Below are 16817 nucleotides of genomic sequence, written 5' to 3' on the forward strand. Positions count from 1 at the left end.
TTCCGTTCCAAGAGTTGACTAAATAATCATAAAGAAAAAGTTAAATATTTAGGAAATTAACTCTCTTACAGATATTTTCAATTTGAGTTTTTATATATTATCAAATACTATAAACGTTTAATGGTTTAAATTATACTAAATTAATGTTTTAGTATTCGATTTATAAAATTACGAGTAGTTATTATTTTTTTTTTCGAACTGATATAATGCATTCAGCAAATATAAACTTTATTTAAAGTGCATTAAAATTCCATTACCAAAATTTATATTCTAAGCTACTATACAGTTTGCATGATGACTACATTTTTAATATCACAGATCGATAAACGCCTTTGTAAATGCTGCACAGATGAAGGGTTGCTGTACTATTGTAAACGGGTATTTTGCTTGGATAATTAAGGTAAAACAATAAGTAATTTATTTAAGTTTAATTATTATTTTTTATTAACACTTTACGAACTTTAAAATGTAAAAAAATGTTTTAATTATTTTTTTTAGAAAAATAAATTTATATTTTTCGACCGTAAGAAGATTTTGTTTTAAAGCTAGTTTGAGCTTAAACTATTTTATACGTGATGTTTTTGGCTTTTTAAAATATCGTTTTTTAAATGTTAAGCAATTTGGTGTATAATGGAGTATAAAAGATAACATTTCTGTGTTTTAAGTAATAGTTGTGTTTAATTTTTTATAATGATTTTATACAAAATAGAAAATATTATTTTTATTTTCGGTTAAAATAAATAAAATCGACAAATGATTAGTTTGGAATCTTCTCTCAAATAATATAATTCTGATTTGAAAGCGATTTTTTTTTTCTATGAGGAGAAAAAGTTATATTTGTGTTAAATATACAATATACTAAAGTTTGACTTTGATCAAAGTATCAGTTTGATGTGAATCTGAATAGGTTGATTAGTTGGATTCATAAAATTAATTTAATGCATTATTCTAATAACTTTTATAGTACTTAAAAATGAAAATAGCAGCTTGTGGAATGGAATTAAAATTAAACTTGCATTGTTTAAAACATTAATATTGTTCGGACCAGCACACAATATTTATTTTATTTTTATTTTTCTTTAAAAAAACGACCGAGAGTGGCTCGTTTCTTCGCGGCCTTTTTACAAAAAGTTGGTTGGTAGCGTTCGTTAGGCGAATGTGCTTTTTTTATGTCCCTGAATCTACGTATCATTTTGATTTACTTTTTGTGAATCCACAAATAAGATCATCTGCTAGTTGCTGGATGTGTTTGTTGTGTTAATTTGTGGAACCCTTCGTAATTAGACGCACAACAAATATTGTAGAATATTTCGTTTATCAATATTTATGTGTTCAGCAATACCATCATCAGTTCGACCGTATGCATTGTCGGTCAGGTGGTAAACGACTGAGCCATACATATCCGATCGGACCTGTCTGAAAAATATTTCGGAGATATCAAATTTTTTACAAACATGAGTGATGCGATTGAAGAAACGTAACTGTGAACAGCAATAAACGCTTTTGTTCGTTTAATTAACGTTTAAACACTTTTCAATGGTAGTTGAAGGTGACAAAACTTGACAAATTACATTGCAAGCTGACAGTGCTTTTACTTAATATCTGTATAAAAAAATTAGGTTCTTGGTTATGTCGGATCATATCTCTCTTTTCTCGGCTCCCCGTTGTAGACGTGAGCAAACCTACAATGGATGTGAAAATTTGCCTTTTAGTGCTCACAGGGAGGAAGGTGCTAAAAACAGTCACAAGGCGTGCGGCTAACAATCGTAATCCGTTAAGAAGCTACAAAACGCACAGCTTGGAAAGTGCAATATCAGTTTTCGAGCATTTCTATTGTGTCTCACACCGGATTAGTCCAAGAGTTTCAAATTATCAAGTAATAGATCTCATTTTCCGTAAGCTTGACGTCTGTTTCTATCCGGCTATCATTGAGCTTACAACTGAATTGAGTTTATTAATTTACAACTTGAATAAGAAATTTTTAAATTTAATGCAAAAGACAGATTGTACAGTGATACGTCGGCTTTCATCGATAATCCGTCCAAAAACAATCGACGAAAACCGAAACCGACGATAACCGAAGTCAACGAAAACCAAAGTATTACTGTATTTTGTTAGTTAATTAAATTAATTAAAATACAAAATTTCCCAGTGGACCAGTTTAAAACTGGGAATTGCTCACCCGGATTATATCGAGGATCCTCTAGATTGGTAGGCCTTATTCATCTGTACCTGTGGCAGTCTATTTCGGGCTTTTAAGTAATAAATAGCATGTTAAAACATTGTATTGTAGTTTATTTTATATAATAATATGCCGTATAAAATATTCTATCTAAAAAAATCTAAATTAATGTGAATTTTAACTTACTTGTTACATAGAAGAAAGTAATAATACTCACTTTATTGTAAGTAGTTAAGGAAGTTGTAAGCATTTGAAGTGGAAAAGAGAAAATAAACTATAATTTATAATTAAATATATATGTTATGTTAATTATTTTAACAAAAATATTTTGTAACAAGATTGTGCGTTAACATTTTAATAAATATTAAACATAAAAACAATGATGGAGTTAATTTTTAAGAGGTTTGTAAAATAAACATTTACAATGTTTGGAAGTGTGTTAAAAAAGAACGATACAGGCAATAGTCGAAGCAAAAACAGAAAGTACTGTAAATAAATAGAGAATGTCTATTTATTTGATGTTTATTAAAAAATAAACAGTTTATTATTATTTATAAAAACGTTTAGATATTGTGACGTCGGCTCAATTTCGGCGGAAACTTTTGTCGTGTTTCAATTTTTACAACTGCAACAGTGGGAATCTATAGGTCTGCAATTTGAAACGTATAGCCCAATAAGAGTGAATTTTTGTAATAAAAACCAAAGTGTAATGATTCAATTGGAAAACGAAAATCTATATCAAAACCTGCTTCAAACAATAGTAAATTCTGAATCTAATGAGATATTTTAAAAGAAAATCTTTATGTATACAAAACACTGGCATAACAACATGTTTCATATATCTACAAATTATGGAACTCACTTTGCCTTTAAAAGCATTTGGTTCAAATTTTGTGATTTTCAGAGGAACCAGATTCTACTTCTGGCATTCTGAGAATGTTGTACAAATGTTTCAATCTACGCTGTAACTAACGACATTCTAGAACCAATTACGTAAGTCGCAACATACCCCACTATATTTAAAATTATATACTATTTGATAAAACAATAATATAAACAATTCTAAAATTATAAAAGACTACCATGGAAATGACGGGGGTTAAAACAAAGACGCCAACGTTAAAGAGCCAAAATCCGATCGTCTCGGAATATTTTAAGTGCAAAAGGGTCATAATTAAAGGATAAAAATTATAAACAAATAGGCTATAGATTGATAAAGGTAGTAAAACATATAAATAAAATAAATCAATTTCAGTTTGTTTAATCTTTAAACATTTTCATACAGTTTGGGAAAACAAATATTTCACCTAAGGTTATAAGCGTTAATATAGTTAAATTCATTTTATTAAAATTAAAAATTTTACAAACATCGCTTGATTTTAGGTTTTAGAACATACTTTAAAATAACATTAGATTTTATACAATTTTTAGTTATATTTTTGTGAAAGTAAGTTAAATATTAGGCTGCAATTTTCAAATTGCAGATATATACATTCTCATTTTTGTCTGTTTGTCTTATGCCTGTTTATTGATAATCTCGAAAATGGAATTACATAGCTCATAATCGAAAACAGATATGGAAAGCTGAAAAGCCATATTTTCTATATAAAAATTTCAGGTCTGGACCAAATCCGTAATTTCAATTCCAACTTTCTCCAGTACTGAGTTTGATGAGATTATGACTAGCTTACTTCAACTGTTGTCAGGAGGAAAACGATAAACAAAAGCAAGATAGTACTACTATGCAGACTAGATGTCGAAAACTAACGGGACCAGATTATGTATATAAAACTTTCAGTGTGAACCAAAAGTCACGTGATTTTTTAAAATTAAAAGATGATTAAAATTTCCAGCCCTGCTTTGTGACCATGTCACGATAACTAATTTGCTCGTTAAAAAAAAATTATACAAGTTTTTTTTCTTAAATTTATTTTAAATATTTTATTTATTATTAAAGGTAATACTATTTGGCTAAATCGAATATTTTACTCTGATAAATGGCTATAAAATTTGTATAAATTATTTTTTCTTAAAGAATGAAGAATTCACTAAAGAATATCACTCTTGGAATTCTCCCTTTTGAGGTATATTATTGATATATTACACGAATTAAGTTTGTCTTTTCGTTTAACAATACAAATAAATTTAAAACTTTATTCATTAATTTTAAAAATAATGAATTTCTGATATATATAACAAATATAAACCGGTAAATATTATGTGTTGTAATAAAGAACCCTGTGTTAACCACATCGCTCGCGAGAATTCTCATATTTACACACGGGTAGCTAATAATAGTAAAAATAGAATGTTGTGAAAAACATATTTATTATTTATCTATACTACTTCATAGTAAATTTTTTTTGTTTTATTGTAAAGTTTCAGGGATCTGTTCAGTTAGATGAATCTAAACAGAAGTTTGTAAATGAAGGATTTATATCAAGACTATTTCTCCTTCTTGTCGAATATCTCGGATTCAAGTAAGATATTTTATGTAAATTCTAGAGAAATAAAATACTTATCATTTAAAATATTAATAATTTTATAGCCTCTTTAGTACTTAATTTATAATAAATATTTTCATTATAGTTATAAAATTAAAAAGGGAAGATGGAGAGATATTGAATACCTTTTCAAAAATAAAGTATGATATATAGTTTATTCATGATAGTATCATTGTATTTTAAATTTCTCACACTATCTTTTTGCATTATCGTTTAGTCAATTGACATTTTGGTGGCGTGTGTTCAAACATTTGAAAAGTTGGAATACATGGATTTTTCTAATATTATCAATGTAGACCCAATGAAATTTGTTGTTGGTAAACCAGCAGAACTAACAAAATTAACAGCAGTCATTTGTCCATTTTCTTTTCAGGTAATTATAGTATTTTGTATTCTAGAAAAAGTAATTATGTAATATAGAATATAATTTTAACAAATATTTTGATATCCTAATATAGAATATAAATGATTCTAAATAAAATTCTGCTCGAAGAAATGACAGATAATATTTCTTGAAATACATTAAAATGTTGTGATAAACTTTCATAATTTTACAAATCTTTTGTATGTAATAATAATTTTAAAACATCGATATGTTTTAAGCTGTAAAATGAAATAATCTAAATAATTTCTGGACTTTTTAGGGATATTACATATATCATAAAACTTTATTATTTTGGGATATAGGCCTAGTGTGAAATCTGGAAGTTATACGGATTTTTTTTCTTCTGATTAATTTCCCTTTTCCTAACGAACAGGGAACGATATTGCTAAGAAATGTTAACCTCCTTTTCTAATAATGTAAACATTCGCCTATCTCGACACTTTTTCCCACACAACAAGACTTAAAGTTGATAGTTACCATCCGATTTCGTCACTTTATTTAGATCCTAAGGACAACTACTACCTTAACCTACACACACACCTTTACCTTCCAGATCATTAATCACGTGACAATTTTACCACCGCGAAATTATAAAAGCCGCTTTTCTCCCCCCTCAGAGGAGACGATCATCGGACGATCATCGAGTCATTGTGGATATCAAATTTGACTTTTGTGCCTTGCCTGGTGCCCACGGATTTTATAAAAATTTATACGGATTATCAAAGAGGTATGGAACCAACCTTTCTGAACTCTCTCTTTCTCTCCCGTCGCGTATTAGGGATTAATAAATCCCCTCAATGTTAGATTTTGTGTAACGTTTCATTAGTTATCCAATAAACCGTTGTTTCCTTGTTAATTGGTGTCTATTGGCCCGAATATCGTCTGTCGCCTTACCGACGACCCCACCTCTCTCCTTCCACTCGACCTGACGTAAATCAGTCCCGTCCCCTCGGGACCTCAATCGTAAACTTAGCCATCTTGACAAGTGAGTAGGTCAACGACCTGTTGCCGGAAAGAGAGGGGACGACTTCCACCTTCTCCCGGCGGTTCACTATAGCAGGGGTGGCCAACAAGTCGATCGCGATCGACCGGTCGATCGCCAAGCCAATTTTGGTCGATCGCTAGCGATGTCTTGACTTAATGTATTATATTTGTAACCGAACGCAACTGTATGCATGCAGTTATGACTCGACTCATAAGCAGTGAGTGCACTTCGTACTGAAACACAGTGTATAAACATAGTATGTATTTCACACTCCCCCTCCCCACTTAGACTATGCCTATGACAACAAGTCGATCGCGACACATTTTTACGATAAAAAGTAGATCTTATGTGCACAAAAGTTGGCCACCCCTGCACTATAGTATTGTTATCAGAACAAAGTATTTGTTTTCTTTTTCTAGAAATTCTAATTGTTATTTAATAACTGAGATTCCGATGCTGTTCATACACTGTCTTATTAAATTATACAGTCACATTATTAACTCTCTAGTATTATTATTTCGAAAATATTTTAAAACATTAAAAATATTATTCTGTAAGCGATGATTTAAATAAATATATGCAGGCTTATACTGTTTTTAAATAATTTTTAGTATAATTGCTTTCTTTTAATTTCCTTAGCATATTATTTAAATCATTATTTGTAATTTTAACTAAGGTTTTTTGAATCAAATTGCGTAATATTCTTCCAAATTATTTTAAATGTATAAGCCAGTTTTCTCTAATTATAAGTCATTTATTACATTCGGGATCTCTCAGCAACCAAAACACGCTCGGGCCCATAAGCTTTTCAGGTACCCATTACAAAAAATTCAAATCAGACTAAAAACTTTTATTTTTTTAGTTATAAAATTTGAACAAAAAAGTCTTTTCTGAACATACAAGAAGTGCAAAGGAATGAATAATTTTTAAGAAATGTTTTTGAGGCACCAGCCAAACAGTTTTCCTTGTCACTTTGGCCATTAAGCATGTTTAAAATATTTGATTGGGCTACAAATATGAAAATGTAGACATATAAATTCCCACTGTAGTCTGTCAGTTGTCCCACTTTCCTTCCTTAATCTCGAGAACAGATGAATTGAAAGACGAGACCACAAATGGAATGCTATGGGGCAGGAGGCTCCGATGAACTTCCGATGGAAATCGGAACTCATCGGAATATTTTAATTGAAATATTTTTGCCTGAAAGGAGTTAGTCTTGAGAACAAAGCTAGACAGATGAAAAAGAACAAATTATAAAGATAATGGGCTACAGGCCCGATTAACTATATACGGATTAACTATATTAAGTCTGAATCAAAAGTCACGTAAATTCGATTTAAATTTTCTCCAGCACTAGATAAGGAAAGATTATGGGTCTAAACCAGAATTTACGTGATTCTTTAAAATTAAAAAGGGATTAGAAATTTTATCCCGGCATTGTGATGACGTCACAGTAAATAATCGCTTGTTTATATTAAATTAACCAGGAATCTTACAGGCCTGCATCCTGTAGTTTATTAAAATTTATTCTAACGCATTAAAAACGTTAATTTAACTTTTATGATAAAATAATAGCGAGGTTGAGGCCGAAGCTTTCAACGCGAAAACGTGTACTGCGGACGTTCAACGCCGCTTTCCTGTAAGCCCAGAAGTTTGGTAATAGCCTTTGGAGTGTCGAGAATAATTCCATTGAATTTCCAAACGCCATTGTCAAACTTCTATGCTTACAGGAAAGCGGCGCTGAACGTCCGCACGTACACGTTTTCGCGTTGAAAACTTCGGCCTCAACCTCGCTAATTTAATAAAAATTATACTTGAAAAACTTTAACGTTTTGTTAGCATGTTTCAAAACTAAAACAAAGAAACAAAAAAAACCTATTTAATATTTTAAATACATATATATAACAGGTCTGTATTTATTAAAAAAATAATGAATATTTTTTTTTTTGTTGACTACGAACACAATATAGTGCTTTCGCCGATCACTTGGCTTTTCTTCTCCCTATTATTTAGTTTAAAACCTTCAATTACCGTCGAATGCACTATATTGTGTTCGTAGTCAACAAGAATCAAGCGCAACACGGTTTCACATCATTAATCGAATATTTTTTTTATTTCTTTACAGATGTGGTTAACAACACTTTTTGTATTTATTATTTCTGTGTTTGTATTCACAATAATATTTCGAAAAAATGAAAAATTGCGAAATAGAAGGCATTCGAAAGCATACCATATTGCATGGGCGTTATTTGGATCATTTTCTAATCAAGGTAAAAAAGTTAATATTAATATCGATTCAGATAAATATTATGTAATAATTATGATGTATTATTAATCGCAGGAAATGAGTTATTTTCACCTTCTGGCCACAGCTGCAGACTGATTGTCTCGGGATGGATTTTAGCAATATTTATTATTACCGCTAGTTATAGCGGTGCATTAATGTCTTTCATCACTTTCCCTGGTCGAGAAAATGTGCCCCGAACGTTTTCTGAATTAGTGAAGGCTGCGGAAAAAGGAGAATATACTATAAGTACTCATAAATTTGTTCAGAAAGTCATTCTTGTAAGTATAATATGCATATTTTCAATTTGAAACACAAAATAACACTTCTATAATTTGAAGTTAGAATAGGTAATATGAGGCATTGTTATTCTGATTTATGTTCCATGTACATAAAAATTTTTAAATCATTTGATTTAAAAATAATGGTCACTTCGAAAAGTTTTGCTACTGTTTATTAATTAAATTTTGATTTACTCTACATAACGCCACATAGCGTTTACTTTTGAAGCTAATTTTTCCTGTTAACAAACCACTCACGCTGACAATACTGCCACGCAAACGGCATTTCTTTCCGATAATTATTCCATTTTTAAAAGAATGTTTAAAGTTTTACGGTCTTTTATCCACCCTGTAAAATAGTTTGAAATCATACTTGTATCAGAATTTTAACCAAGTAACAGATCAATTAACCATGTTTCATTCCAAATAAGTTTACTTTGTGTTTAAGAAATCGACAATTACAATGATTAAATTACCCATATTCAGTGTTTTACAGATAGATACTTAGCATTTAGTATGCATTCAAATATAGTCCAGAAACATTTCAGGACACGCTATGCCTTTAATAAAAAATTCGAATTATTATCAGATTCGAAACTCTCTAACAACTCGCGTGCTTTATTTGTTTGATTTCACCACTAAAATATTTTTTTACGGCTACCAGAAGTCTATGGTAAAAATCGGACTGTATAAGTCACTTGTCAAGGTTGATGCGAAAAAAACTGAATTTTTAAATTTTGTTTATGAGATGAGATATTCGACGTTAAAATTTGCTACATAAAATCTTTAATACAATCGATGGTTAAATGCTGGTCGCGCACATGTCAATGAAGTTTACGATAGTTGTCAATTCCCATTAATCACGACAAATTTTAATTTGTTCTTTACGACAAACATTTAAACTGCTTTACATAGAACGTTAGAAGCGTATCACACATTTGTGTTTACGTGTCAGCAGAAACAGTAAAACGCCCGTTACTGAGCTCAGTTTCCTTTTTCCAGAAAATACCTAATATTAAATTTTGTCACTTTATTACTTGTATTAATTTAATGTGCAAAATTTCCTTTCATAAGTGATTACTTTGCAAAACTTCAGCAATTTATCAATTTGAGTCACTGCCAAAAAAGTTTGCTCAATTCGCTTGTTGGGTTTCAATCAATTTTTGATAATTAACTTATTAAAGTAGATTATATTTGACTGATTAAGATGTGTGCTGTTTTTTATGTACTTGAAATGAAATGGATACCTTCGAATTATCTTCGAAAGACTTTCGAAGATAATTCTTTATATCCATATCATAATTCTGATCATAAATTTTAGTAGAACTTTATATAAAAAAATTTGCGAAAAAATAATTCAGATACACAATAGTGATGTTTTAAAGAAATCACAGTGAAATATTTTTAAAAAGGAAAAGGTTCGATTTGGATTCGGAGTCACACATTTCAAATTTACCAGAATGGGAATGTATCATTTGTTAATCGACACCCATCGCTAGTAAAACATGAAAAATCTAGACATCATAAACCCGGAAACTGCCATAATGTAATTAATATTAATCAGTTCAATGGTAATATTGTTGTTGATGTTGATTTTAGGATTACCTGTTTATATTGCTGACTTTCTAAATAAAAAATTTCATGAAATTTATCGTATACCTTTGTGAGAGACCGAACTAAACAAAAATTTTAAATTTTTGTTATTTCATTTATTATTTTTCTTTGTTCTCTATACAAATTTCGACATTGGAAAGAAAAAAGTCAACATTTTTTCTACCGGAAAATGACTGTATTTCCTTTTCCAAAGTTTGTTTCCTCTCCCCGCGGAACTCGAATTTGAGTCAGGGGGGAACTACGGACAAAATTCGCTAATTGGCGAGAAATGTAACGTAACAAGATGAGATAAAAAGAGGGAGCGCGAGGATAGAGGGGTCGTTCGTTGTTCCAGCTTTACGCCAAACCCGAAATCCTCCGAATCCTAAACACGTCCCGCATCCGCCGATAACCCTGTCCTCGATGCTGTCAGCCACCCTCTTTAGGGACCCACTGACGATCATTTCAAAGAGGTATGACGACCAAATTTATGTAAACTGTCTCTCCAGTTAGTAACCCCTTTCATTAGTACGTAGGGCCAATATATTCCTATCGATGTTAGCATTTTTTAAAACTCTTTCCACGCTACGAGCTTCTTTAAGAAGGCCCATTATGGATTCGGCAAGGCCCACAATGGGGCGACCGGGTGGTGAGGATGGGGCCCGACTATATCCGAACGGACCACCCCCCGAAAAATTCCTGGGGATTATTCGACCCGTTCGGATTTGATCCCGGGTCCCCCAGAGCGGTAGGCTGCCACCTTGACCGCTCGGCCATCCGGCCACAAAAAATGTTTGCTTTTGTAACCGTTCTCTTTTGTTTATTAATAAATTCTGTTTGTTGTTTAACTGGTATCATTTATTCGAATATCGCCTCTGTCTTATCGACGAACCGATTCTCCTCCTCCACTCGACCCAACAAACAATTAAGCCCGACATATCGGGACAATTAAACTCCATACCGGAAACTGCAATCCTTGACGTGGGTAGGTCTCACCGACCTGTTAGCCGAGAAAAAGGAGGAACGACTCCATCGACCTCCCAGTACCCACACCTTTATCTTATTATAATAATCATTTTCGCTATTATCCAATGTTTTTATTAATAATTTGTTATTTTATTATATAAAATAATGCTAACTACTAAAATTATTTACAGAATTCTCCAGAATTCGGCATGGGCTTGAAAAAATTAATCAAATCAAATAAATTGGAGAATGAGAGATTCAACGATCGTTTTGCTAATAGAATGATGACAGAAAAAATTGCTTATATAACTTTTGAAATTGTCATAAAGTTGCAACTCATTCCTTTAGGAATTGAAAATTTTCTGATATCTACAGATCAGCTATATGATAATAATTATGCATTTGGTATAGCCAAGAAATTTCCATACAAAAAGGGGATCGACAAAGTGTAAGTTGCCGAAATATTTTACATCTTGCTTCAAGTTTATTTTTAAGCTATATCTTTAATCTCAATTTTAGAATTTTGCGCTTATTTGAAGCTGGAATTATAAGAAAGTTCGAAAATGACGAACTAAAAAAACTCAAAACAGATCGACATTCAAATTCAGAAAACTCCAGAAATAAACATGTTTTAAGTATGAATGATTTAGCTGGACCGTTTTCAATTCTAGTGGTTGGATTTATTTTATCGCTCGTCACATTTTTTATTGAATATTTCACAGTTAAAGTATATCGATATTTTTTTTAATTATTCAAATATTTCTGGTACTCTATGGTAAAGCGCGGAAGATAACACAAATTTTAGAAAATCGTTCTATTTTTAATAATATGAAACGAAGAATGAATTATAGTAGAGCATTCCATTATTGTTAGTCTTTTTAGAAAAAGTGTTATTTTTAAAATTTTAATAACAGAAAAATTAATTATAACAAATATATACTGTATAAGTTACCCTTTTTAGTTATTATTTCTACTAGGGTTGATAACATAACGCATCATGAGTGGGAGATTTGTCGTACGGAAAGATCAATGTTAGTAATATATAAGATGTGTTAAAAGAAACTTTTTTCTATTTATATATACATTTTTTCCATTAATTTTCTTTCTTTCATTTCTATCACACAAAACACAAATGTTTATGTAGAGCAAGCTGTTTTCGTAGAATCGTTTTTGTACATTTTGAACATTTAAACTATTCTGATTTGGACCGAGTGTAAGATAAAAGTTCAACACATTCCGCGTATTCACCTTTATCATTTTTCTCAAAGTGACTATGAGATGGAATAACTATCTCTTATCCTTCGTCTGATAATGATAATTATATTTCCAATCGTCTTTTATATTTTTGCTGTTTATTGGCTTTGTTAGGCTATATTCTATACCTATAGATTATAGAATTGGAATAGTATTGGACTATATACTCTATATATTAAAATATATATGAAATCAACGTCAATTTCTCATACATTTATGCAATTCATCTCTCTTGAATAGAGAGGAGAGATATTGCGCATTGTCTTTTCAGCACAAACGTTGAGAAACAATACAAAACTTTCCATATATGATTAGAAGTTTAACTGTTATTCACCATTTAATATTACTTAGTTTTGTAAATACGCTTATTAAAAATGTCATAATGACTGCATAAAAGTTCAGAGAATTTAAAAACGTCAGCCATCTAAATAACTTTTGTCTAAAATTTCGAAAAGTGTAGATTTCTTATAGAATTAGCAATCTGTTTGGTTTTTAGTTTTCATTGTCTACTAAGACAAATAGTGCCACCTCTTTTAATATTTGCAAAATAAAAATTTATGGTCTATTTCCTAGAACTTTTTACAACAATTTTGTCGATAGTCCTGTTTCAATTGCTGCTTGCTGCTTTTGCTGAATGATCTTGTTTATTATTTTCTTAAGTGTTAATGTAAAATAACCAAATACAGTAATTATTATTTCTTGATGTAGAAAGTTTTTAATATCCCTACCAGCTGAGATATTTAACTTTCTGCTTGTTAATCAACGTATTGACAGTTTTATTATAAACTGCATATATGAATCGATTTATACGTGATGTTCTCCTCGTTGTAAGCAATTGCTACTCGAATAATGCAGAGTTTTGCTGAATAAATTGCACATGAACTTGCTAATTTGTATTTTTCTAACAAATGCAACTCAAACATTGCGCATTAGACACATTATTCTGTCTGAACGATCGTACATTGCAAATACAGTAAATTGGCTTAAATTGTAGACGATAATTATCGTTTATCAGATAAATTTATTGCACTCAAAATTATTATTGAGACTGATTAATTTAGCATGAAATTATTTTACTTGAAAATATTGTAAAAATCATATAAAGATTAATTAATTTATTGAAATTATCATATTAAAAAAGATGTCGACAATAAAAGATTGTTCATATTTCCCTCCTGTTGCAACATGACATTCTATGAAAAAGCAGCATTTTAAAAAAGATTATGTTTACTTATATTACAGATATTTTTGTTATGTATAAATCACGATATACAGATTTTTAAGGGGAACTACTTTAGCCAATTTTAATCATAACAATTAGTTTGATTCAATAAACGGTGTTTTATATATACGTATAGTATTACAGCTTCTGTGAGTTTAAAACCATATAAGAATCTCTTCTATCAGTATTATTAAGGGGCTTAAATCAGTAAATGAATGCGAATATTTTACCATTTTAAAAAATGTTCAAGAGCTTTTCGAACACCTCTTATAACTCATTGAGAAACATTTTTATCTCTCTTTGAATTGGATATTGATAATTAAACTGTAAAAAATCATGCTGTGTTATGAATAATCCAATCAACACTAAGTCGGTATTCCAATCACTTCACTAATCTGTATTATGTAAAATGCAAGTAACAAACGCGATGACTATGTTGACATCAACTTGAGTTAAGAAATTAATGATATTGCAAACTTCGAACGATTTTATTTTGCAAGTTGTACTTTTTAGAATGGAATTCAATATATCTTTACTGATCTATACTAAACTTTCTGATGTCAGTAATATCCTCTTTTGAATTTTTCCTGATATTAATATTTATTATATATATGTTTTTCTCTCTGTATATTAATATATAGTGTTTTTGAAATTTATATAAATAGAAACCGTAATTTATATACTATATGATTTTGTATAAATAATTACTCTTACGTAAAGATATCATTTGTAATTATTTTATTGTATGTACGAGTTTGTTAATTTTATAATTATTTTATGGTACTTGTTACAAATAATAATATAAAAGTATTTTTATAAATATCTGTGTTTCACAATAAAGTAATGATTTAAGGCTTCGACTGTTGATACACTTTATTCAGTACCGTATACTGTATACATCGTTATTTTTATTCTAAAGTATTCAATTAAAAGTAGGTCTATTAGGTATCTTATTTTAATACCTTATACTTAATATAATGTAGTTTACTTTTATTGAATAATACTAAATGAATTATATAAAATTCACTTTTTTTCTATTAAAGATATTACATAGCGATTCGGAGAAGACGGTTATACTTTGTTTACATACGATTAACTACCTCAGATTTATATTTTAAAAACCATGACCACGCACATAAGATACGTTCGACAGGGGTGCCTTAAAGTTAAACATTGTTTTCATCTATTACGTTAATTTACTGGAAGAAAATTATTCAAATACAGGTACGTGAATTACCATCTTTAACCATATGTTGGGGGAAGATGATCAAAGAAAAACTCAATGGGTAAACATGATTATACATATCTTTATAATATAAACTACATTAAGTTACAAATATGTAGCTCATTTATATTAAAAATATAAACAAACAAATTAACTAATTATTCTCAAACTCGGAAGACTCATCTGGATTCCCTGTATTTGTTGTTCAGTCATCAGCAGATTCAATCTCATCGCACTTGAGGCAGAAGTTTGCGGACAGTGTAGGTGTCATGCATCCACCTTACGTATTCTGTACAATCGCAGGACTCGCCACATTTAGCATAGTAATAGCTGCGACAGACGCAACAGTAATCAGCATTATTGAAAAAGGCTGATGTATCTTTTTTCGACTTCCTTTGAGGAGTTCGTTTCTTTGTTCACTTCCGAGAAGATTTATTGAACTAACTTTCCTTTTCTTAATCCCGATTTTTTTTGTGTTCGTTTTCGTTTTCTAAACTCCGGCAAAGCTAACTCTTTTGCACATTGTTTTTCTTGCAAGTGGTTCGCTTCCAGTGCTTATGCGTGGTATTGGGCGCAATTGTTCGAAACTTGCCGAAGTTAAGTTCTTGATAAATTTGCTAATGTTCCTAGTGTAATGGGAGAAAGAAAATGGGATTCAAGTTGTAATGGTCCAGGTGACTGCTCGGTGTAGGAAGACACGATATTCTGAATATCTCGGTTCATCGACAGACAGCAAAGATGGGATATTAGAATCGGTCAATAGGCAGTCATCTTTAATGCATAAGTACGCATTTCTCGAACCCATTTACAGCATTGCTGACTTTGAATCAAATGTTCCAGGTTTCTCCTAGCAGTTCTCTGTGTTAAGTCATTGTGGAAATATTATTTTCGACACCAGAAAGATAATTCGTTACACTGTCTATAGTAATACAGATGCACAATTTTTATATCAAATTTATTTCACGGCAAAACCAGACTCACTGAATAACACGCACATGAGTGAGATGAGAAAATATTATGAGAACTATCTTTCTTCATATTTTGGGATAAGACGACTAACACTATCTTCTCTCATCCTATAGGATAAAACGGTTTTTCACCTGATTCACAATTGAGCGTAGCTGCCTTGTTGTTTCACGAACACACACTTAACATGTGCTCTATTTTCATTATTGCGAGAGAAAATACCGATGGTTTTAGGTTTACGCCGATAAATAGCATTCAAGAATAAACATGAAATAATGTTGTAGATGCTTTTTTCTAGCCTATAAATTTTTCAATTGTTATAAACTGAAAAGTACTTATAGAAAAATGCTAAAAGTTAAAATGCAGAAGGCTTTGATCAGAGTTTTGAATGTCGTGGTAATAAAAACATGTCGAAAAACTCATAAACTTTGATGTCATAAGCAACCTACCCCGAGTTACCTTATAGTATTGTTTACCGAAAACTAGATGAATGAAACGGTTTAAAATTCACATTCGAACAAAAACATTTGAGATGTAAAAACATTTCTGCAAGTAAAAACTTGGCAATTTAAATGACAGTCAAAATTTTTCTTAGCAGTTCTTTTTTCATTGGAACAGACAAACTTGGAGCTTAAAGGCAAAATATACGGTAAAAACTGTATTTACCTTAAAAACTTGTAGGCACCACTTCCAAGCGCCAAACTTATCTTCACCGAAGAAAATCTGCTAAGAAAAATTTTGATTGTTGTCCAAATTAACATAAATTTTTTTCTTGGCGAAATTGTTTTTATATCTTAAATGTTTTTGCTTGGATATAAATTGTTTTTTTTTGTTTAATAATTGTGTTATTACGTTAAAACATAAGATCGCTGCCATTGCTGCGCCGCGTTGCTGCGCCAAACGCTTTCATATTCATTTTAGTTTGTGCTGATCAAACACGTCCCCGCCGCTAGTCGAACGCTCTGCCGAC

At 30.6% G+C, this 16817-nt stretch overlaps 1 protein-coding gene across 1 annotated transcript in view; it reads left to right on the forward strand.

Annotated features, from left to right (window-relative positions):
- Nucleotides 1–4561: 4561 nt before the first annotated feature.
- Nucleotides 4562–16817, forward strand: part of LOC136970515 (ionotropic receptor 93a-like) — a gene marked incomplete at its 5' end in the record, with an annotated part of 62179 nt that continues 49923 nt past the window's right edge. Inside the window, 6 exons of the mRNA XM_067264954.1 lie at nucleotides 4562–4662; nucleotides 4772–4826; nucleotides 4904–5059; nucleotides 8182–8326; nucleotides 8398–8621; nucleotides 11372–11628. Of these exons, the coding sequence (XP_067121055.1) occupies nucleotides 4562–4662; nucleotides 4772–4826; nucleotides 4904–5059; nucleotides 8182–8326; nucleotides 8398–8621; nucleotides 11372–11628 (938 nt within the window). The remainder of the gene's footprint in view (nucleotides 4663–4771; nucleotides 4827–4903; nucleotides 5060–8181; nucleotides 8327–8397; nucleotides 8622–11371; nucleotides 11629–16817) is intronic.

This window comes from Centruroides vittatus, unplaced genomic scaffold (genome assembly GCF_030686945.1).
Source record: "Centruroides vittatus isolate TY-2023 unplaced genomic scaffold, ASM3068694v2 contig_2, whole genome shotgun sequence".
Lineage (NCBI taxonomy): Eukaryota > Metazoa > Arthropoda > Arachnida > Scorpiones > Buthidae > Centruroides > Centruroides vittatus.